The sequence below is a fragment of the Fukomys damarensis genome, unplaced genomic scaffold (genome assembly GCF_012274545.1).
Source record: "Fukomys damarensis isolate Sample0158 unplaced genomic scaffold, DMR_v1.0_HiC HiC_scaffold_36, whole genome shotgun sequence".
In the NCBI taxonomy this organism is placed as follows: domain Eukaryota; kingdom Metazoa; phylum Chordata; class Mammalia; order Rodentia; family Bathyergidae; genus Fukomys; species Fukomys damarensis.
Window position 1 is genome coordinate 36629597 of NW_022900948.1, and position 24326 is coordinate 36653922.

Consider the following 24326-nt stretch of genomic DNA (forward strand, 5'->3'; position numbering starts at 1 on the left):
TGGACCCTCCAGGCAGCACTGCTTCCTAGATGATTCTGGTATCAGTAGAGACCTACGCATCCCTGTTATCCTTTATGTCTTTAAAAGGAGCATGCCCCATCTCACTGTTGCATGAGATTAGTTCTTTTGAAAAAGAAAATCTGAACTGCTCATTCCTTTTTCCATTTAGAACAAAGTAAACTTTCAGCATAACAAATAATACTATAACCAAAGCTAACTTTTCTTACTAATAGGTTGAACAAATAAAGTGTCTCCATTCTAGGACATCAGTTTCTATCACTTCTTCCAAGTGAGACTTTTATGCTGGTATAGACTAAACGATAAGCACTCCATTGGCAGGATAAATGCTTACAAAAGAGGAAGACTAAGGTAGCATTCGAAGTCATGGTCTGCATGAGCACACGTGCTAGGCAGCTTCCTAGCTGTGACATCTTGAACAAAAAATGTAAAGTTCAGGTAAATCTGTTTTCTCTTGGTTTATAGGGATAGTCATAATATCTACCTCAGAGAGTTGTAAAGATTAAATGTGCTAATGTATGCAGACTTCTTAGGAATGCAATTGTATAAGTCGATTATTAACAACTATGTTATATTGTCATTTCTAATGGCCTGAGCTTTTGTGACAGTTTGATTAGAAAATTAACCCCAATTCTCTCCCTATCCACGTACCCACAACCTTTGCAATGTATTGCAGGCAAAATGTATGAGAGGAGTCTACTTGGGCTGACCTTGTAACTTGCTTTGGACAAAAAAGAAAAAAATGTGGTGGAGAGAATGGTGGGTGGGTACCAAGTCCTCGGGGAGAATTTAATTGACCACTCCCCCCACACACAACATTGCTGCCGCTATGGGATAGTCACTAGGTGATGAGATACACAGACGTTTCTTGTCACTCAGTCCCTGTAAACTGCCAGCCATTGCCACACTTGGGAATAAGACCCTCCTGGATCAGCCTCCCCAGTGGATCTGCCTGTTGCCTGCCAGCTCATGGGGGATCCCAGCTGTTACCAGTCTGTAGAACTGCCCAGTTAACTCCTTAATGCTTGTGGTTTTAAAGCACTGGGATTTGAAATAGTTACACAGCATTTGCTGGCTGATTAAGGCATTAAAAAATGAAGAGAAGCAAAGGGTACATATTTTAGTCTCAATATTCTAAGTTATGCTGGTTTCTAAACATGCACATTGAGCTTAAATCTTCAGGATGTATTCTACTGGCAAATAACCAGCAAAGCTAAAATCAGAATTAGCTAAAATCAGATTAAGGACATAAACTATGGTATTAACATGAAGTCTCTTAGTCATTCCAAAGTCATGGCAGATTTGGCTAATAAGTCACAGATCTCACTTTGGGCCACCATCACTAATTTTGCTGGTTCATCTGAAAAACAAAACAAAACTTTCTTACCTTGCTTTTATAGTAATTTCAAAATTCTTAAAATTCTTGTAGCCAATGAAATTACTTTCTGGTTCTATTGAAACGGAAAAATGTGGCAAGACTGAAAACAGAAACAAAAAGGCCATATTACCATTTAAATTAGAGTAGCCTTTAAAACACAGCAAACGGCTACTTTTCTCTGAAATAGTTGGACAAGCTGTAGCATCAACACATCATCCACCTTTCATCACCATCACCATCATCATCATCTTCATCTCTGAGATTTTCCACTCCAGCAATCACAATCAATTCATCCTAATGCACCAGAAATATCTGGCTTATATTTTTATTATAGTATTTACTATAGGCAACAGATTACTTCTTCCACTGGAGTATGGACTCCTTAAAAAACAAAAACAGATCATTCTGTTTTCCCTGGTATATCTCACCCTCTCACTCTTCTGTGACTCTTAAACATAGTATATGTTCAATGAGCATTTATCAAATTGCAGATAGAAAAGAAAAATTCCAGCTTATCTAGCATTTCCCTTTTTTGTCTAGTAGATAAAAATCCATCCAAGCACCAGTATAAAAACTTGACGTTGATTTTTAGAAAGAGAAAGCTGAAAATAAGATATGAGAAAAATGTATTAAAGGAGAATTTAAAATTAGGGAAAAAGAAATTCTGAGTTTTTTTCTATCTTTGGTATTTTAGAAAACAATATGTTGAAATGTTACACAGTGGTCTCTCAGCTCACGAACATTTTTGTTTGTGAACAATTTGGTTGGCAGACAGAAGCATTGGGCCAAATTTTGTTTTTGTTTGCAGTCTGCCTCAGGTGACGAAAAGGACCACGTCCATCCTTGCCACACAAATACAAACGTGGCCATCATTTCCAAAATTGTAGGACAAATTAAATTTGTGAATCAAGGTACCATGAACTCACAGCATGTATAAGAACTATGGATTCTAATAGCCTACTTTGTAGTCACGGAGATTTAGTTCACTGGGTGAGCCTGATATTGTAGACAAAGACCGACACTGAGATACCTGGCTTCAGATATGGCTCACAGGTTTTTAAATAGCGAAAGCTAGAAGTAAAAAGCAATGATTCAATTTTGTTGCTCTGGGCTGTGTTCCTATGTGATTGAAGACCAAGGCAGGTGCGCTCTGTCCACGATATGAGGCACAGGGAATTATTCCATCCTTCTACTGGCTACTGCCTACCGAGAGGGCTACACTAGCAAACAAGGTAGGCATTGAAGACAGGCAGAAGTGAATAATTACACCTCTACACTACAATGACAAACATTGGCAGGACCAGTGGATCCTACCCAGGAAAGAGAGTTCAAGTCTGAGTAAGTGGCTTTCAAATGAAGACCTGAGACCCAAGGAGTTGGCTGGGTAAGGAGTAAAGGGAGGTGGAGGCAGAGAGAACACACTGTGTGCTGCAGGCAAGTGAGGTTATAAAAATGAGGCTGAGGGGGAGCCTGGCAGGGACCGACTTAAAATAAGGACTTTGATTTTCATTATCAGCAGAAGGTAGAGCTATCGGGGAATTCTCAACCACAAAATCATGTGGTGATACTCATGTTTCCAGATTATTCTGGCTAATAAATAGAGGTTGGCAGCAGAGACACCAACAAGGAGACTTTTGCAGCAGCCCAGGAGGGAGCCTGGTGATGAACTGAGGAGGGCAGCTCCCGGGGAGGAGGGGTGGATGAGCTGCAGATACACAGGGAAAATCACAAAAGCACCTGGAGGAAGGGCGGTCAGTTAGATTCATGTCATGCGAGCCTATTGTATTTACGATTGAGTTTCATTATAACAAATTTTGGTTGCTGTTTTCCTGGCTATTTGTTAGAATTTGTGTATTTCTTCTTCTCCCTATCGTGATGAATCTCTTGAACAAATAAAAATGGCTGCAATCCAAAAGAAAGTTAAATTGGATAGCAGAGCACACAGGGACTATTGCAAACTGGTACACGCAATGAAGAAGTTACTTATATGCTAACTATTATTGAATATGACTGATTTCAAAAGAGGAATATCCTAAATCATCAGTTAGTCATAATAATGTTAGGGATCTGTGAGTTAGAAGGAAAATAGGGTTGGACCCTGGATTAGGAAAATTCAATTGTCTTTGTTCTGCCACTGCTTGTAAATCTGCTCTGAATCACTTCACCCCTTACTCATCCTTACTATTCATTCGCCTCATCTCTGACTGTTTCTCCTAAAATCCTAATTCTAGAGAGGACCTTAACAAGTCAAGCTCTTCTCCGGGACTAGACTTCTTCCAGTCTCTGACAAGGAACTCAAATCCTTAGAGCTGGTCACTTGCTCAAGGCCAGCATGTGGCAGCTGGACCTAGAATTTAAGCGTTCAAACTTCCACCAGCACCACCTCCCACCCTCAGCAGAACTTCCAACCCTCCCAGCAGGTCGCCTCCTCTTCATCTGGGAGTGATTTTGCAGTAGACACCTTCAGGAAAGAAATTATTGAAAAAATATTTTCTATAAGCAAACTTATAATTGTCAGAAATTACCATATTCCTTGATCTCAAAGTAGGTGGTTCCACTGGTTGAGAAGTCCTCCTTATATTTAGCTTTAATTGTCCACACACCATATCTGTGAAAACAAAATATTTAAAATTATAGATTGCATCAAATAATTTTTAATTTATGCAGAAGAAATACAATATATAATATAAATATAATAAATTCCTATTTGCTTATTTATTATTGGTCAAGATGGGGGTTTCACTACATAGTTCAGGCCAGCCTTGAACTCACTATGCAGTCCAGGCTGGCCTTGAACTCATGGCAATTCTCCTGCCTCAGCCTCCTGAGTGCTGAGATTACAGGTGTGTGCTACCATACCTGGATAAATTTCTATTTTAAAGAGATATACCCTAGGTAAATATTTTACTTATGAGAGATATTAAGCAATAATAGAAATAATACAGTGTTTTCAGAATAATAGGATAATAGAAATTGTTTGGTAGTTAGGTTTTTTACATATACTGTGTTCTTTTTCCAGGTATTTTATCTTAATTTAGCCATTAGCTTTTATTTGAAGAACTGATGGTAACTTGAGAATTGACTTAATCCTGTTTCATTGTGGAAACATAATACTGAAGCCCACAATATAGTAGAAAATCCATAATAATGTTTCTAGAAATTTAAATCTATATTTATACCTCACAAAGATGAAATTCTGAATGAAGACAAAGTAGGATTTTGTTTTTTTCGGTACCAAAAATTGAACTCAGGACCTTGCATTTGTCAAGCAGGCATGGTACCACTGAGCTAAACCCCTGGCCCTACTACCATTTCTTCAGGGCAGACTTTGTTTGTTTGCTGTTGTTGTTGTTGTTTTGAACCAGGGATTGAACTCAGATCTTACACTTTCGAAGCAGGCTGAGGAATCACTGAGCTAAATCCCCGACCCAACTACTATCGTTTTTTAAAAGAGGGAGGTAATTTAACAGCCTTCATTTGAAAATACTTGCTGAGTACTAAAGCAGTGGAGATAAAAAATGAACAAGACAGAGAGGCTGTGGTCTTCACAGAGTTAATTAATGATCCGTGGGAGTTCAAATACCCACTTTTCCATTTATTAGCAGGTTTGACCTGAGCACGTTACTTCACCTCATTTGTGAAATGAAAAAAATAATACCCACCATGCAGATGGGTTATACAGTCAATGAATGTTAATGTTATATTACTGGCTTTATTTATATGTTAATTACCTTTGCTGCTAGTCCAATGCTCTTTTTCTTCTGGCTCACAAATCCCTAATGTATTTATTAGGTGATTTAAAATGCTCTTATTTTGAAATCTTTCATGTTCATGGACTAATAATTAACATGTAGGTTAATCCCTCCATTATGGCGATGTTAACAAAATTATGGTTATCATCATCATTATCAATCTGCAAGTGTGGACCAAGTACCTACTACGTTGGAGTGCTGAAACATACCAATGAGCAATACAGACAAGGGCCCTGGCTCTCGAGAACTTTACAGTCTAGCAGGGGAATAAAAAAGCAAGCAAAGTAGGAAACAGTTGCTCCAAGATAAGTGTCAAGGAAGGGCCGAGTATTTAGCTCAGCTATTCTGACCCCTGCCTCGCAAGTGCAAGGTCCCGAGTTCGATCCCTGGTACCAAAACAAAAGAGTTAAAAAGATAAGTGTCAGGAAGCAAACACACAAATGCCTCGCTAGAGAGTAAAAGCGAGTGAGGGGCTACCCTAGGCCGCATCTCGAATCGTCTTTTTGCGGAGGGAGCATTTCCCTTAGAAGAGCGTGGTGAAGCCCATTCTGAGCAGAGGACCAACAGCTGCACAGGAGCTGAGGTGAGAAAGCACTCATCCTGAGAGACTCCCTGGCCCATCTATTGTCTGTCCTGGGGCAAGCCGCACGAGGTGAGGTTGGAAAATGAAGGGAGCAGTGTAACAGTAGGTCCAGGTCGGTAGTGTATAGCACGTGGTATTTGTTTTTAAGTACACAACTTAACAATTGCTCTAGTTATTTACATTGCCCAATTTCCACCCCCAAGTTTCAAAAAAATTTAGTCTAATGAATCAACTGAAAACTCTCTCCTGGGCATCAGAAGAAAAACGACCATGAAATAGTGTGCCCTGAATTGCATTGTAGTCATTATGGTCTTACCACTCCTATTCTATTTTAAGCTCCACGAAAGCAGGGATTGTGGGTTCTTTGACTCCATTTTGGATCTCTCCTATGGTGCTTTAGAGGTGTAGGGATGTGTTCGCTAAATACATGTCAAATTGAATCCTTTTAAAACATGCTCTTAAATCCTTTCATATGAGGTCAGTGGAAGAAATGGCCCTGAAAACACAATTTCCCCCTTGGAGAGTGCCTTCCAGGAGTCCACACAAATGAAAACTATTTCCTAACACCCACAGCAAGGACCAGCGTTTTAGACAATTAGAATTCTTCAGAGACAGAAGTGGATGGTTTTAATGAGAAGGAGTCCAGAGATTACCTTTGCTTCCCAATTTTTATTTGAGTGTGCAAAGAGAACAGGAGACAGATATTGGGATTTGAGGGGGATTTTTTATTTGTTTTGTTTTGGAGACAGGGACTTACTATGCTGCCCAAATTGGTCCCAAACTCCTGGCCTCACATGGTCTGGCCTCAGCTCCCAAGTAACAGGGAATACAGGCATTTCATGCACAGATCTACTACTGGGAATTTCTTTCTTTTTCTATTGATTGATTGGCTGGAAACTGAGCCTGCCTTCTTACTAGGTTTAAAAAGATCTCATACATCTGTACTTATGGCACTCTTTGTTAACACTGGGTGGCTCCATGTGTCTGCTAATCTCCTTTACAACCAGAGGTTTCAGATACACTTTTTGTAGAAAATTAACAAAGTGTTTGTACGTACTTAGGAGTGGACGGAATCTTGAAGTCGGGAAAAGAGATGATTCCAGTGTAATCATTTTCTTCTACCAAGTCAACTTCTGATCCTTCAGGATCCTTTGAATACAAACAAACAGCCCTACATTAGTTCTGTTTTTGTTACTATGAGAGAAACACTGAGTGTGGCTAACTGATAAAGAGCAGAGGTTTATTTGGCGCCCGGCTCTGGAGGCTGGGCAGTCCAAAAGGATGGCAGTGGCACCTGGCAGGGCTCTGGTCCTGCTTCATCTTCTGGTTGACTAATGGAAGGGCGAGCAAGTCCCTGGGAGAGTTCGCCTCCGGGACAAAGCCACTCCCAGAGAGCTCACTGGCTCCCTTAATTTACCTCTAAGGATGGAGCCCCAGGGTTTAAACATCCTCCTGCAGGGCCCCCTCCAGCACTGACAAAGGGAGTTAAGAGTTTAACACATGATGACTGGTTTGGGTTTTTTTTTGCGGGGGGTGGATATTCAAACTGTTAGGAAATTGTACATGTTACTCTAAACTCCTCCATTTTATATCTGACTTCCGGGTTCTTCCTAACTTAAGTTTCGTTTTCCCAACTTAAATTTCGTTAACCTTATAAGGCAATGTGGCCTGCAATAGGTTAAAAAACAGCTAATTCGCCTAAAATTGCAAAACTCCCACCCAAGACCCTATAAATGAGCCAACACTCCTTCCCTTGGTACCCGTCTCTTTTTCTTCGCCTCCCGGCCTTTGTACCTCGCCTGACTCCCTTCAATAAAGATCTCCTGCCAGACCTCTCGGTGCGTGAGTGACCTGATTGGGAGGGGGCGCCCAAAGGGGGCTCGAGACCCCTTTCACAAACCATAAAGCAGCCTTCAAAGACTACCACTTTTTTTTTTTTTTTTTTTTGTATTGGGGATCAAACTTGAGTCCTTGTGCTTTCGAGGCAGGCAGAAGAACCTTTGAGCCAAATCTCCAGCCCAACCTACCACATTTTTTAAAAAATTAATTGATTATATAATCTTTGACCTACAAAATTACTATAAACAAATACATCTTCAATTTAAAAATAGCACAATAAAATTCAGTTAAATGTAACAGGAGACAAAGTTCCCCTGAAGCCTCCTCCCTCTCTCATTGGAACCACCTCGTTTCTCCTCATTATACCAGAGAGCTTCCGCTGTTCGTTGTGCAAGTTTTAAAAAGAAGTGTAATAAGACGCAAACAACAATTAAAGAACCCTGATGTTTTCAATGAGACTGATACAAAATTAGCAGACTTTAAAAATATCAGAATCTAATGTTTAAATTTAATACACTTTATTTTATTTTATCCCGTTTCCCCCCCGACTCCTACCCCATGTACAAAAGTTTTGTTTCCATTTTTTCCTTCCATTTTCACTTTTTTTTCTTGTCCTTTTGTTTTCTCCCTCCTTCCCCCTTTGTTCCCCCTCCCATCGGAACACTTCCATCCCATTTCCCAATGTCCATTATACATTTCAGTCCTTATTTCCACTTTCAGTTTCTCACACCAAAGAAACAACGTGGTTTTTAAACATGTGAGTCTGATTGATCCCAAGAGTATGGCCTCAACCACCGCCTGCCTCACAAATGCAAGGACCCAAGTTCAATTCCTGGTACCAAAAAAAAAGGGGGGGGATGGTCTCAAGGTCCATCCATTTAGTTACAAATGTCTGAACTTCATCCTTCTTTATGGCAGAGTAGTGCTCCATAGTTTAAACAAACCATATCTTCTTTACCCACTCTACAGTTCATGGGCATTTGGGCTGTTTCCAAGATTTAGCTGTTACAAACTGTTCTGCTATAAATATGGGTGTGCATATATCACTATGCCATCATGCTTTTAATTCTTTCAGGACAGAACCTAATTTTTTTGTATGCTGCTTTGAAACTTTCCAAAACAACTGTTCTATAAGCTGTATTTTTTAGTGAGACATTTGATGAATATACAATATGGGTATTCTGAGTCTGGTACAATTCTCTAAATGGTTAAACAAACTTGAAAGCGCTCATAAAGCTTCTCCATGTGCTTCATTGTGTGTTTGGATTAGCAAATATGAAGATGAGCTTTTGACCTTTGGATTCTATGTGAAGGTGCCATTCAGCCTTAACTAGAAAACTTAGCACCACTTACCACAGCTTAAATTTCATGGTGGGAATTTTAAGATATGTTTTTTTTTCTTGGATTACAAACTGTAAGACTTAAAAGAGCCTATGCTGAGCACGGACTGACCCTTGTAGCTGAATATCTTCCCAATTGCTCTTCCTTCCCTTGTCCAGTGGACACAGTCTGTCTAAGATGATCTTTCTCCAGGGATTTCCAGGGGCTTCCTACATGCTGATGCCTGTGGCTCTGGGATCAGCTTCCTCACCCCTCTTCCCCAGGACAACTGTCACAGTGGCTCACTGGCCTCTATCCTTCTGCTTGTGATGCCAGGGCTGTGCTTCTTTCATGTTCCACCATGGCAACACAGTCACATCAGTGACATTTTCCCATAGGGGGAAAAAGAAAAGCATTCCACCTAATGTTGCCTCTGCTTAGTTCTCTTCCAAACTTTCCCTCAGTCCACCAGTTTATCTACTATTCTTATTTTTGAAATGATTCTAATTTTTTAATCTCTTCCTGTCCCCACAGATTAACTCATGCTATTTCAGATGAAAGGTGGCCTTCATTATTTGAAAACAACCTAAGTCAATGCCTTTCATTAAAACCCAGCTTGCCGGGAGTGGTGGCACATGCCTGTAATCCCAGCACTCAGGAGGCTGAGGGAGGCTGAGGCAGGAGGATCGCTGTGAGTTCGAGACCAACCTGGGCTACATAGTGAGTTCCATTTCAGTCTCAACTACATAGTGAGACCCTGTCTCAAAAACAACAACAAAAACAACAACAACAAAAAGACCCAGCTCAAGGATTTCTTCACTTATTCCATTCTAGAAAAGAATTACATCATCCCTCATCTCACTCTGTTTTGTCTGTGTAGCTGTTCAGGCTGGCTTTGAACTTTCCATCCTTCTGCCTCAGCCTCTGGATTATAGAGTTCTTTATCTAAAGTTACACAAATTTTAAAAATCTTGTGCATAATAAATATTCAATTACTTTGTACTGATTGCTGGGTGTTCTTTAAAAAAAGAAATCACTAAGGATGTACTTACATGATTTAGGACTTAGTTCAAAGTCCTTCAACCTGTTGCCAAATTTCATTTTAATGAGCTTTTAACAGATGTCTATTTGTAGACGTAAAGCTGTGCACAGCTATGTCCATGTTCTTTAGTAACCATTTATGAAACGCCAAACCACTGAGTGTAGTGAAGAAAAGCTCGAGACTATTGTCCAGAAAAATGAGGTAAGTACTATTTACATAAAATACTTACTAGGAAAGTTAAAACAGTTTCTCTTTGGGCTGGCTTCAAGTCATCATTCAGTGAATAAACTCTAACCTTTACTGTAAAAATAATTGATATCATCAAAAACTGCTAACCACAGTATTTTGATTTTTAAACAATCATCCTTAAAAGAGACAAATTTCATTTTTTAAAATTCAACACATAATCCACACATAAAAAAACACAGTACAAAGAAAGAAAATATTAATTTTTAAACATATGTCACTACGATTTTAAAGAGAATCCTCTGGCATTTCTTTAAAGAGCTACTTTTCCTGGTCAATTGGAAGTAGACATCACTTTGTTGAAATACACACTTCCATACATAGCTTTTTGGAAGGACATCCATGCTATAAAATTAGCTATATCAGTAATCAGGCCATTATTTATCGTGAATTTCATAGTGGCAAAATAGTGATATTTGGGAGCATAAAACAGTGTCATATTAGGTCTAAACATTAATGGAAAATTGAGAGTTTGATTCAGATGTCATACACTCTTCCACTTGCAAAAATCAACAAGGCCTCCAATAGCTCTTACTACCAGAGGGAGCTTTGAATTGTTGTGTTATAGTCGTTGAGCAAATCCTATGATTTTTCTCTAATTGTTAGATGAGTCATGGCATACCCTAAAGATGCAAACACCAAAAATCCCTCAAGACTCTTCAGATTAAATGTGTTAGGACATTAGAGCTATAGACAGCAAGATTTAATCAATTTTTAAAAATTACTTTTTAAGTAATTACTTTTCTTTTGTGTAAAAAAAGCCTTTGCACCATTCCATAGATTAGGTAGTAATGAAAAATGCTATTCTAGTGCTTAATATGTGCTAGGCATTATTTTAAGGGCTCTCTCTCTCGCTGTCTCTTTTGCACACACACGCGCACACACACACACACACACATACACACACACATTTCATTTCATTTTTACAATCCCAGAAGGGAAGTTATATTATTATCTTTATTTTAAAAATACGGAAGGTGGGCCTCTGAGAGTCTAACTCACATGGGCTCCCTTAGATAATAACAATCCAGGCTGGGATTTGAATCCAAGCATTCTGGTTCCAGAGTCTGCTTTTCACCACTATACTTAACAACCTCTCAAGGATGGGCTGTCAGTATTTAGAGGAAGTGCTCTTGTTTTCCTCCACTATTAGAATAATGAGAATATCTCATCTTCTTACAGTTCTGATGAAGAAATAATAGGCAGTACTGAAGGACAGACTTTACCACTAAAATGGTCTTAGGCTCTGAATATTAGGCTATGTACTTATTTAAGATGTAGATAATGTGAACAGGACTCAATCAATAAAGCATCCTCTGATGTAAGAGTAGAAAAGGGTGAGGTTATGCTTGTTTCTAGGTATGATTAAGCTTAAGAGGACCCAGCTTGTCATCATCTTGGAGCCAAGAGATGGTAGCATTCTGGCAATAATACTCTAAAATAATAGCAATATTCCCATGGTCTCGAGGCCTTCCTTTCTGAGCTGATTATAAAAGGAGGGGAATTAATGATGTTTCTTGTACTGAAATAATTTTTTTTAATTTAAACATTCACTGCGTATTTCAATCGCACCTTATAAATCCAGGCATTCTCCAATCACCGCCCTTTTCAACTCTAACAGAAGAACAGTAAAGTCATGCATTTTCTTTGGCAGATGCCCTTTGAAAATTAATGCCCGTACATTTCTTTGATCTTATTTATTATACTCTGCTGAAATATATAATCACACTGGGTTGGATTTCTTTTCCAATTTGGGAATTATCTTGAAGGTCAGTGAAGTTTTTCTTAAACGTGGCTGTATAAAAAATGATTTTACCATTGTCAAACCTGTATATGAAATTATGTCTTTAACTGTTCTGTAAATAAGTTCTACCAATATTTTACAGTGTTTAAAAAGCTTCTCTTTTCCTACTGAGAAATAACTGATAGTGCAGATGATGTAACTGATTTTGCAATTTGGCAATTCCTCTATAAATTTAAATTTAAAATGCAATTGGAAATTATAAAGTTCTTAGGAGTTGAGAACGTTTTGAGCAAGATGGACACCTGTCTCCATTCAATTCCAGGTGTTACAAACCTCTAAATATAGTGTCAGACCCCTACACCTCTCCAAGAAAAAAGCATTTTACACTCTACCTGACTGGTGTGGAGTGTAAACAGGTTTGTCTGTGTGAACGAAGAGAAATCCATTGTCATAGGTTATTGGCATTTTTTTCGATTTTGAAAAGTGCTTTGATACAACTTCCAAATACACGTGTGAAACTGTGTTTTGTCCTCCAGACAATTGTTTAGGTTGTATCTGTAAAAGAAAATATTGATGAAAAAGGGTAAACTAATTCTAAGCTTATAAAACACGTCAACTTTCCAGAAACCATCTCATTAGAATAAAAATAGGTATGGAAAAAGGGGTATGGGAGACAGCAGGGTGTATTAATTTTGTCCAAAATCCTTCAGTGTCTATCTTCTTAAACAAAATCTAGCTTAAAGCAATTGAAAGGTTTTTTTTTTTTTTGGTTCTATGTTTTCTAAATTTTACACACATTTAATAAAACTACTACTATAGAAGCTCATAGAAATCTTCCATTCATCAGCTCACTGGATTAAGCCACACTCCCATTTGCTCTATACAACAGTTGGACTGCTGTCTTGGTCACTTAGTCCTGTCACACACTTCTGCTGTCACTGGGTGGATGCACACTTTCGATTTCTGTTTGTCATTGCAAAAATCCCCTTTACTTTCAATAATGTGAATTCAATATATAACAACATGTGAGAAAAAGAAAAAAACTTGTTTGTATGAAAATTTAGGCTTTGGAAATATGGGAGAACAGTTAATCACTAAAACCAACTGGCATAGAAGTAGGAATGTGAAATTATTGTAGAAATTTGGAAGGCAGTAAACCCATGGTTATTCCACACTGAAATTGCTTTGCAAGGGTCTTTAAATTCTTTCTTCACTTTTAAGGAAGAAACAAAAGAACAAGGATGATTTGTTAAAAGTGTAATAGCTAATAAATAAGACATGGCACTCTACTCAATGGACTTACACTAAAGGAAAGACTGTGGCACGATATCAAATATTTGGCAAAGAAAGACACTTTATAAGGTTAAGATAAATTGAAAGCTCATGATATGTATTGCTCTGTCTGATCCCCTCGCCTTCATCTACTTTTCACTTGACCATCTTAGTACTGTGCAAAAAGCCTTCATGAGGCTAGAAGTTCTCTAAATCCATGCCAGGGAAGACTGTAGCCCTTGGAACCTGGCCAGCATGACCGAGGAACTGAAGTTTTGTTCTTAGGTACATTTGACTGATTTAAATTTAAAGGAGAATAGCACTCGAGGCTCATGGCTGAGTGAGTTGTCTACAAAATGAGTAGATAAATGAGTGTCTACTGAAAATACTGCTTTCAGGAAATGAACTTTAATTCCTCCAGAGCCTAATAAGCAGAAATAGTTGTTACGAGATAAGGGTGTTTACCGTAAAAAATTAATCTATTTAGATCAATGTTTTCAAACATGAGTAATATACATATCACTTGCAAAGGTTAAAAGACATGGCAGACTCTCCATGTTTATTACTTATAATGTAGTAAGAAATAATTTACATGACTAAAGTATACACAATCACAAAATTAGGCATAACCTATGCCTATTACTTTTATATACAACAAATTTCCAAAATGAATTAAAAATATTTAAAAACTCAATACTGTAAACTCTATAGAATTTCAATTTTTAATTTCCTTTATAAAGAACCCATTTTATTTTTTTTCTCATTGAGTTTATTGGTACTTTTTAGGTACATGGTACAGTTACATTCATCATTGGGATCTTGTACCTTTACATGACAGGTCTTGAAGGAACCCATTTTAGAGAAACACTGATCGAAAGGAACCGTAGACCCTGTTCCAAGTCTGATATTCTCTAGTTTTTCTAATTTTTCATTAAGTATGAGAGTTTATAATAAAAAAACAGTTACAAGCATGTCTCTAACCAATGCATAGTATATGCATAGTAGTATGTTAATAGAAGTTATTCAATCACAGTTGTTCTATTAATTAGAAGTAGTGAGAACAACTTACTTTAGCAATTAGTAATTGTATTGGTTTTAGAGGGTATAATTGTAGAATACTGGAGCTTCAATAAACATTCAATAGCACCCATGGATTTTTGCAACGCACCACAAAGCAACATTCATGTTCATATTTCTCCGTCCCTCTGTGATGATAATTTTCATAGCAACAAAGCATTTTAAATTCATGTCCAAATCTTTTCACATTAGCCCAGTTTTATTTTCCAAGAGGAAGAAGGTGACCATTTGCGTGCGTTGTTCAAAAAGCAGACATGATGCTGTAGAGAACTTCCTGCTTCTTTCATATTATTATTATTAGGGACCGATAAACATCTAACCACACAGTGGTAGGGCAGCGCAAATGATAAAATCTCTACATTATCAGTATTCAGACGTGTACATGTTCATCAGAAATACTCTCTCTACACATAAACAAAATGAAGGATACCTACATACCGTTAGGAAGGCAGAGTTTTGAAATTTATTTTCTGGGGATAAATTGACATAACCCGAAGAATAACTAATTTTTTTATCAGGATAACTCTTAAGAGAGATTGTAGCATCAAACGCTTCAGTGTAACCATAAACTTGAATGACAATATTTTCAAAGGCTCCAACTCGAAGTATTTTTGGTGCTGAAATGACGTATCTGTTGAAACAGGAAAAGAAATGTTGCATTATCTTCGCATGACTTTTTTTTTTAATACTTCCGATGTTCTTTTTTCCTCACTTTAGAGATTTAATTTAAAATGGGCTATTTCAAGTTAAAATTATTAAAATCAAAAACATACCCGCTGATCTGTGATAGTTTCAGCATAGTTTCCAAGAAGAAATAGCTTGGAATTAAGACCAGAGCAACAGAGCTAAGGGCTTGGGTTACGTTTAGGAAGGCAGTCAGTCACAGCTGACTCCTGCAGCCAAGGAGGACTTGATGCTGACTCCAGCTGTAAGTGGGGTTTCTTTCGCTGTTTCCCCTCCAATAAAGAAAAAGCGATGCAGTCACTAGAATACCAGCTCTGCCATCTGCTGGCTCAGTGACTGAAGTAAAAGTGAGTAATCTCTGAGGCAAAAAATAATATACCTGTGGAAAGGCCGCTTAAAAAAAAAAAAAAAAAAATCAGGCTGTAGGCTGGGGATTTAGCTCAGTAGGTCCGCCGCCTGCCTTGCAAGCGCCGGGACTCGAGTTTGATTCCCGGTACCAATACAAGTGCATCCGAAAAGGAAAATAGTGACTGATGAAGGACGGGAAGGGACGCAGCAGCAGCAGCAGCAGCAGCAGCAGCAGTCAACAGAAGTAATAATGGCAGTGAGTGAGTAGTTTTATGAGAGAACCCTCGTGAGCACTTTACGTAGAACAGCTTTAATCTTTAGAACAAGTCAGTGATGTAGCACTATTATTCCCGTGTTCCATGTGATCAGAGTTCAATTTGATTAAGGTCACATGACTTGTAAGTAAAGGAGTTAGGAGACTTCACATTCGAGTTTCTCTCAATTGTTATGTGTATAACTGACTCAAGGTCCCAAGTACTCTCCAAACCCTAGACTGTGCTCCCGATATTATTTTACACGTAATTTATACAAGAATGGAAATGAATCTATACAAACTTTCCAAACAAAGTTTAAAAGGGGTGGATTTTTTTCCATCATCTTATTAAATAAAAGCTTACAAATACCAACTCCCTTATTAATACTATATCCCCAAACTATCTAATTTGAGTAGTGATAGCTATGTGTCATTACGAAGAAAAAGAATTATCAACCCTAGAAGGCACAGTGATTAGCTAACTCAAATGGCCCACCTGGCTTAGGGGACACCCCACTCACTCACCCCGGGGTCCTACTAACATCAGGGGATTTTTAAATTCTTTAAAAATCAGCACGTTTTTAGTAGCAATGAATTAGATTGGTAGCAATTAAATCCTTTAAAGCATCTGGCAGTTCTTCTACGATGGAACTAACTTGAAGCCACTCAAAGGCAAATTGAAGAAGTTCCAGATTCTTCTAATCATCATGTGATACATCGGCTTAGCGGGGAGCACAGACAACAAGGCATGGTAATGAGAGACACACTCAGTAAAGCCTTACTGTGTGCCAGGCAGCATTCTAAATACCGTATACGCACACACCGTACACACAACTCATTGTGGTGTTAAAACCACGCACCTGGTGAGGAAGGTCTTATTGTCCCCATATAAAGGTGAACCAGCTAGAGACAAACTTGCCCAAAGTAAGTTACAGAATTAAGAACTGAACACCAATAGTCTGCTTCCAGAATGAACAGCTTTAATAACTGTCTTAAACTGAATTTAGCAAGAATTTCGCAGTCAGAAAAAAAATCAAAGAATAAAAAATTATCTCAACTTCAATATTCTCATGGGCTCTCATTTTTTTTCAGTTTAATATTGTTTCTCATTGTCTATTAGTGGTAATGGTGAGACGTATAACATTCAGTGTGTAGAAGCCTTTAAAAGGTGGTTCTGGGACCACCCTGCATACAAACTTCAGTCCTTATTGATGTATCATCTGTAGGAAATTCCTTTCTCTTCGTAGCCACAGAGGATCAGGCCTCCAGGGTTTGCAGAGGTGAAGATGTCACTTTGGGGTTGTGTCAGATGTCCCCCTAAACCCTAACGCAGTCACAGCCAGGGCTTTGGGGACGGCTGGATCTAGAGTGTGTGATGCTGTGGTCAAGGGTGTGTGATACTAAATTAGCCCCCTGATGAGTTGGCATAGTTCTGAGTGTGAACAGTGGGCAGGCCCACACTGGGTGTGAGTGCTACAGCTCTGAGTATCACCTCCTTAAGAGAACCTTTGCTGTCCACATCTCTAGATTAGTCTCCATTACTGTTTTCTTCATACACCATAACTATCTATCTGTTCTTTTTATTCATTCTTTCATTGGTTCGTGCATTTATCATTTACTCCCCCACTAGAATGAAAGCTTTATGAATTGTCTTTTCCCATCTGTTATATCCTCACTGCCTATCATATGATATGTGCTCAATAAATATTTGTGAATCAATCAGTTAAAGTCATTGATTAGCATGTCGTAAATTGCACACACTCGCTTTTTCAGAGAAAATGGGATTACTTTGTGTTAAGAGCCAATGTAATGCAGTTCAAAGAATTTAGAATATCCCCAAGAAGATGCTCTGAATCCTGGGTTCTAGCCCTAGTTCTACCACTCTTGTGAAGTCAATTAATCTCAATCTTTGTGAGTTTCTACTATTGGTCTATCAAAAAAGAATGTGATCTTTGTCCAATCACCACTTAATTTTTCTGTACCAAGATATTATTTCTAGATATGAGATTGATACAAGACATGGTTTAAAACTTACAGGATTACAATAATACTAAAATTTAAGATGAATGAGTTCATAAATGTAGAAGTAATTGCAACAATCAATTTTCAAATCACAGTATTAGAACTGACTCCAAATAAAGCTCCTTAACTGTGCATAGCCCAGAAAAAACACAAAGAAAACCAACCAATACAAATAGGAAGTAAATGCCAAGACAGATTGAGATGTGAAGCTTGCCTTTCATTTTTTTTCCAAGAGGAATTTGAGTAATTGCTTATTTTTTATTAAAAAAAAAAACACAAAAGCTGTCATGTTCTTACCCATTCATCAAATGAAAATGCTCCCATTACTTTCTCATTCAGAAATGAAACAATGCATTTGGAGCTCTCAGAAGGCAAGAGTTATTTTCATATTAACACAGTCTATTGAATTTACTTTTTCATTTACCACAAGTAAGACACATTGTAAAATGAGTATGTCTTATTTTACTTACGTTTGTTCTTGTCCCCAACTTTTCTCCAGGAAGATTAAAAAACAAAGTATTACCAACAGGCCCATGGCTAGAGGTGGTGTTGTACCATGGATATAACCTCTGGGGAAGCTGTTTTCCTTTTCAACTGAGCCTCAAGAATTTTGATAAATAGTTCTCTGGTTAATTATTAATGTTAGAAAGAAGGTTCTTTAAGTAAGAAAACTAAAAATCAGATTAGCACACCTTTTCGTGTCCAGGGGTAAAGATAGGAGGTATTTTACAGGAATTTCCATTGGGGGGAATTCTTTTTATTAATACAACTAAAAGGACTCTAAAATTGGAATTTGGGGCTAGAACCTAGGAATCCCATTCCCTTTGGTGTTTCTTCTCTAGACCAGGGCATTTGCTGTGACATGGTACTACCTTTAAACATGCCTCTAGAAGATTCCAGTTGTCTCTGATATTGACAGAGACCCACCTGGATTCATTTTCGAACTGAGATGACTTTAGAGTGGGTATTAATTAGACAAGGCTCACAATGCAATCATTTTAAAGAGAAATCATGAGTGGCACCATTCTTGGTGTTGGAAATGGTCTAAGGATAGCAAAAATCTGCAGAAAGGAAGTATAAGGACTTTCTCTTAATTCACCTACCACTCATTCAAAATTTGTATTCATTCAGACATGGAATTTTTTTTTTTTTTGTACCAGGGATTGAACTCTGGTCCTTGAGCTTTCAAGGCATGCCTTGGCACCACTGAGCTAAATCAGTGGAATATTTTTATACAAAAAAAAATCATACTATGCTGGAAAGGATGTGGGGATAGGAATGTAAATTAGTAGAGCATGTGGAAATCACCTGGAAATATGTATAGTATTTCCTAACATGTGGAAATCAGTGTAGCACTTGCTACAAATGAAAAAAAAATGAGCTATCATTTTATCCAAAGCTACCACTCCTTAATATATTCCTGAAATAAAAACTGTACACTCTAATGATAAATGCATAGTCATGTTTGTTGCTGCATAATTCACAATAACTAAGCTATGAAAACAGCCTAGGTGCCAGTCAATAAATAAATGCATAAAGGAAATGTGGTGTACACTCACAGTGAAATGCTATGCAGCCATAAAGAAGAATAAAGTCATGTCATTGCAGGAGATGGACATCAAAATGTTACAGAAATAAGCCAGGCTGAAAAGGTCAAATGTCATGTTTTTTTCTCACATGTGGACTCTAAAAAGAAAAAAAAATAAGAGGAGAAAGAGGAAAGGAATTCTAGGAAAGTAGAAAAAGAAACCATTAGAGAAAGGAGGTGGGAGAAAACGAAAAGGAAAGTGAAAGGCAGGTAATGGGGTGTGGAATTAAAGTATATTATATGCATGTATTAATATCCAGAGCAAAATCTACTATTCTACACAAATAATATTCCCTAAAGTTTTTTTGTTGTTGTTATCGTTGTTGTTTTTTGGTACCAGGGATCAAACTTAGGACCTTGCACTTGTCAGGCAGGTGCAGCGCCACTCCTTAGTATTTTTAAATATCATACTTTTCAGGGAGGATTTTCATGTAAGAGCTCAAGAAAATCAGTGCTTCCTCCAACTGAGTCTAGTAACACATTGAAATAAAAGAAAATTTTATCTTTAGGATTTTAACTAAATTTATTTTTATAGTGCTCGCTTCGGCAGCATATATACTACGATTTATTTTCATGATTTTTATGTTCGTTAGAACATTTTTATTTATACCTTTTTATTAGCACTAATCTCTACCTTAGTATATAATTTGTATTGTACTTTAAAGTAGTAAAACATATGTCTAAATAGATTTGTATAAATCAGACCTTTATGGTCACGGTAGCATTCTTTGCTTTGAGTTAATGAGGTTCTATTTACTAAGTGAATTTCTTAGGAGAGAAAAGGAGCACAATGGAAAACTTGATAAAAATTTCCCTAGGAGTGCCTCTTTCATATGTCAGAGAAATGGCTCAAATCTGCCACTACTGTCTGATCGTCTGGTCCATTTATTTCAAAGGGAAATTTGTAAAATAATTAAGCTGGGTTACGAAAGATGGGTCAAGTTAAAACAAACAAAGTACTTTTGCCATCATTTTCGGGAAAAGGAATTTAAGAGAGAGCAAGTACACTCCAATCAACATGGGTAATATTTGTATTTCAGGTGGAAAGAAGTTTGCTTGCTTGTGCTATAGAGTAAATGCTAATAAAGGATATTTGCACATGATTGGCCTGTTTCTCTAGCAGAAATGTTTAAAGAATGGTGGATCTTACAGGTTCTCCATAGAACGGAAGTTCAACAGTGCATACAGAGCCTCAGTTACGTTTAACTAAAATATTCTGAGTCTGTCTTCTAAACATGGCTCAACCATGAATTTTTTTTTTTTAGTAAAAGATTTGTTGGTGCATTTTAGATACACACAATAACATTCATCATAGGGAATTTGTATTAGTACATGATATATCTTGCTGCTTTTTTCCCCATTCCCCCCTCCCTTAGGTACAAAAGCTTTGTTTCCATTTTTTCCTTTAATTTTCTTTTTTCTTGTCCCTCCTTTCCATCCCCCTCCCTCGTTCCCTTTCTCATTTGAACATTCCTTCCCACTTCCCAGTCTCTATTATATGTGTCAGTCCTTATTTCCACTTTTAATTTCCCACACCACAGAAACAACGTGGTATTTAAACATTTGTGTCTGATTTATTTCACTTATGGCTATGGTCTCAAGGTCCATCCATTCAGCTATAAAAAGTGACCTGTGAGCAAGTCTTTGATTTTGTTTTGTATAAATACTGCTTTTCTAAAAGAAGAAAATCTCAGATCTCGCAGAAACGTCAGCAGTCCCTGGCTTGCTCTTCCTGTTAAGGGCACCTCAAGTCTGGCCTCCGGTGGAGCCCGGATGACCTAACCTAGTTGCTAACCCTCCTGGCCTGGGTTCTGTTTGCTCTCACTCCTCACTCCAGCCAAGTAACCGGATTGCTTGTGATTGTTTCCTGACTTTGTCCTGGCATGAAGTTGTTCCTGGAAGGGCGCTAACTCTGTATCTTTTAATGGGACATTCTTGAAAAAGTTATTTCACACTCAGTAACAATGTCTGGAAACCCATTTTCTAGTAATATAAACTACAGATCTCTTTATCATGCACAGCAAATGACTTTTATGTGTATGATTTTCAAAATCAACCAATGTGCAGGGCAGCAATATTAATGGATAAAGAATGACAAGACCTGAGATAAATTGTGTTATCAGCTGTAGAAATTCAGCCCACCAGCTCACTAACTTCCGTTCCTGTTCTGTAGCTAGTGTAGGGTGGACTCTATAGCCCATAATTACTTAGGTCATTTTTATGTTTCTATTTTGAGTCTGGAGGCCACTCAGGAAACAGAGCTGTCTGCTCAGAATTAAATCAATCTAAATTGAGACTTGAGAAGCGTGCATGTTATATCCCAATGTAGGCTGGTACTAGCATAAGATGACGTTTGTCTCTCAGCCTGTTGTTTTGCTGAAGGCCTGTCTCATGCCTTAGTATCACTCAATTTATTTACACTCTCAACTTGGTGAGTAGTAGATGCGTTACTGCTTCAGCACCGCAGAACACAGCATGTGTAGATGCTGTCCCTTAACATCAGCATGAAAGGGAATCTTGTAGTACAAACTACATTCCTTTAGGGAATCTTACAAGTAAATATCTCTCATTATTCCACTGTCTTGGCACTGTGCCTGCGTGCACGGGTGCGTGTGTATTTGAGTGGATTTCAAAATACATCTAGCCGCAAAAATATTAAAAGAAACCAAATTTTACAGGGATGCTCCAGGTACAGAAGAAGGAGCGAAGAAGACTGGGAAGACCCTGCTGTCTGCTCCGGGTGGACCCCGAGGTGGACCTTGGGAAGGCTCCACGGGAAGCGCTGAGGTGCTTGGACACACTGCTGTTTGTTATTTCATTCATTAACTTTATCCGTCCATTTTAGGTATATAATATGCTGACGTTCATTATTGGGAGTTTGTATCTTTACATGATACATCTTGGTTCTTATTTTTTCCCCATTCCCTTGCTCTCCCTTCTACCCCTCTGCCCCTCCCTATTTATAAAGATCTTGTTTCCATTTTTGCCTTTTCTCACATTTCTTTCTTTCTCTTCTTTCCTTTCGCCTACCCTTCCCACGTCTCCTTCCTTTTAGATCTTTTCTTCCTATTTCACGTTATGTATTATATATTTTGATTGTTATTTATACTTCCAGTTTCTCATATCAGAGTAACTAGTCAGTATTCACACACGTGTTTCCTATTTATTTCACTTAAGAGTACGGCATCAATGTGCATCCATTTAGTTATAAATGTCTCTAATTTCTCATTCTTTATGGCTGAATAGTACCCCATTTTATATTAAAAGCATACACACATGTTCTTAACCAGTCTCCTGTTGATGGGCAGTTGGGCCTTGGAAGCATTGTTTTAAAACCATTGACTTCCATCTATGGAAGCTTATGGAGCTTACCCAAATCTGAATGAAATAATTGTTTTAGTTGATCAGAGCAAAGGAGAAACCATCTATAGTTTGCATCTAGTGTGTCCCTAAAGGCCCATGTGTTTATTCTCCAGAATAGAGGTACTGGGAGGTTGTAGAATGTCGCGAGCCGCGACGTCAGGATCCTGCCAGCAGGTCCTAAACCTGAAAGGACGAGGACAGAGAGACGGGAGGCACCTTTCTTCTCATGTTCCTTGCTTGGTTGCTCACTTTATTGCTTGCTTGCTTTATTACAGAACCTCTTCCTTTTATACTCTCCAGCTGCATGGGAGCGAGGGCTGCACGGGAGCGAGGGTACCGCCCACACATTCCAGAGGGAAACAATAACCATTATGGGTTACATCTGCTACCAGCTGAACTCACCCGTGGCTATGGGCGAGAGCACGTCCGTGCCAGCGAGGTGACTCAAAAGTTCAATCATGGCTAGGCCTGTGTCAAGGCTCACCATAATGGCTCACCATAGTAGAACCCTTAAGATATGGGGTGTAGTGGGAGGTCTTAAGGTCACTGGGGCTGCCCTTCGACCCTTGAAGGGGATCCTAGCCCATCTTTCACTTCCAAGAAAGGTTTTGCTCTACTACTCACTCTTGTTGCGATATGCTGTACCCTGACCAGAGGCCTAAAAGCATCGTGTATAGATCTTCTAAATCTGTAAGCCAAAATAAACCTTTTCTGTTTATAAATTGATCATTTCAGGTATTTGTTATACTGATCAACACACCAATGTCTTTTCTCGAGTGTTCAGGCTCTAATTTTTTTTTTTTTGGTACCGGGAATTGAACTTGGGTCCCTGCGCTTACGAGGTAGGCAGTGGCACCACTGAGCTAAATCCCCAGCCCCAGGTTCCACTTCTTTAGCTCAGTTAAAAGTCTTCTCCCAAGTAGTTTGTTCTATCAACATCAGACCCTGGAAGCAGCCCTTATTTCCTCTTAATTCTGCTCTAGTATCTACACCCAACTTTTTAGCATATCAACATCTCATCAGACTTCACTACACACTGCAAACAACTTAGGAGGAATAATGAAAAGTAAACACTTCAGGGATGGCAAACCTACAGCACCTGTGCAGAGCAGACTGTTTGTATCATTGAAAGCTCTAAAAGGTTTCCCAACACCAACACCACAGAAAGGGTTTTCATGCATTACCTTAAAGCCGCTACTCTAGGAATGCTCTTCGTGGCATTATTTGTAATATCAATAACTGAGATGCAACTTAAAACAATAGAATGACAAATTAATTCTGTATATGCACACAATGGAATGCAAGGTTGCCTAAAAAAGCCAAGCCACAAATGACACAGGAACAGCTGTTACTTAAGTTTTAATATATAAATAGCATGCCATTATCTAGCAATATTTACATGAGTAGTCATTGTATAAATATATGGTTCCCAATCCACTGTGAACGAAGTTATATTTAAATCCCAAAGTGTGTCTGGGGAAACATAGAGAAGAAAGCCATTGCTTACACTATTCTTGTAATCATCAGAGTAGTGGGTTGGAATAGTATAACCCAAAAGGCTGCTTTAGATCCTAATCCATGCTAGGAGAGGATTTCAGGGTAAGGGGTAGGAGGTGGGTGGAAAATAAGAAGTTAAAAGAGAAACTCAAGTGTTGGTGGAATGCAGTTAAGCACATTTGCTTCAGAGGAAACAGAGACAATAATATAAAAACAAGTTGCCCGCTCTCCCTTTGTCACTCATGGTTGTATAGCCTTACTGAGCTGTTCTCTCTGTACCCTCAATAATCTATTGAAGCA

At 38.3% G+C, this 24326-nt stretch overlaps 1 protein-coding gene across 1 annotated transcript in view; it reads right to left on the reverse strand.

Annotated features, from left to right (window-relative positions):
- The window catches only part of C5 (complement C5), an 84537-nt gene extending 66384 nt beyond the window's left edge, over window positions 1-18153 (reverse strand). The window contains exons 1-7 of the mRNA XM_010602980.2: window positions 18049-18153; window positions 14710-14902; window positions 12315-12477; window positions 10162-10232; window positions 6789-6880; window positions 3922-4004; window positions 1406-1496 (exon numbers count right to left, since the gene is read on the reverse strand). Coding sequence (XP_010601282.1) covers window positions 1406-1496; window positions 3922-4004; window positions 6789-6880; window positions 10162-10232; window positions 12315-12477; window positions 14710-14902; window positions 18049-18113 — 758 coding nt within the window. The 5' untranslated portion in view covers window positions 18114-18153. The remainder of the gene's footprint in view (window positions 1-1405; window positions 1497-3921; window positions 4005-6788; window positions 6881-10161; window positions 10233-12314; window positions 12478-14709; window positions 14903-18048) is intronic.
- Window positions 18154-24326: the final 6173 nt, after the last annotated feature.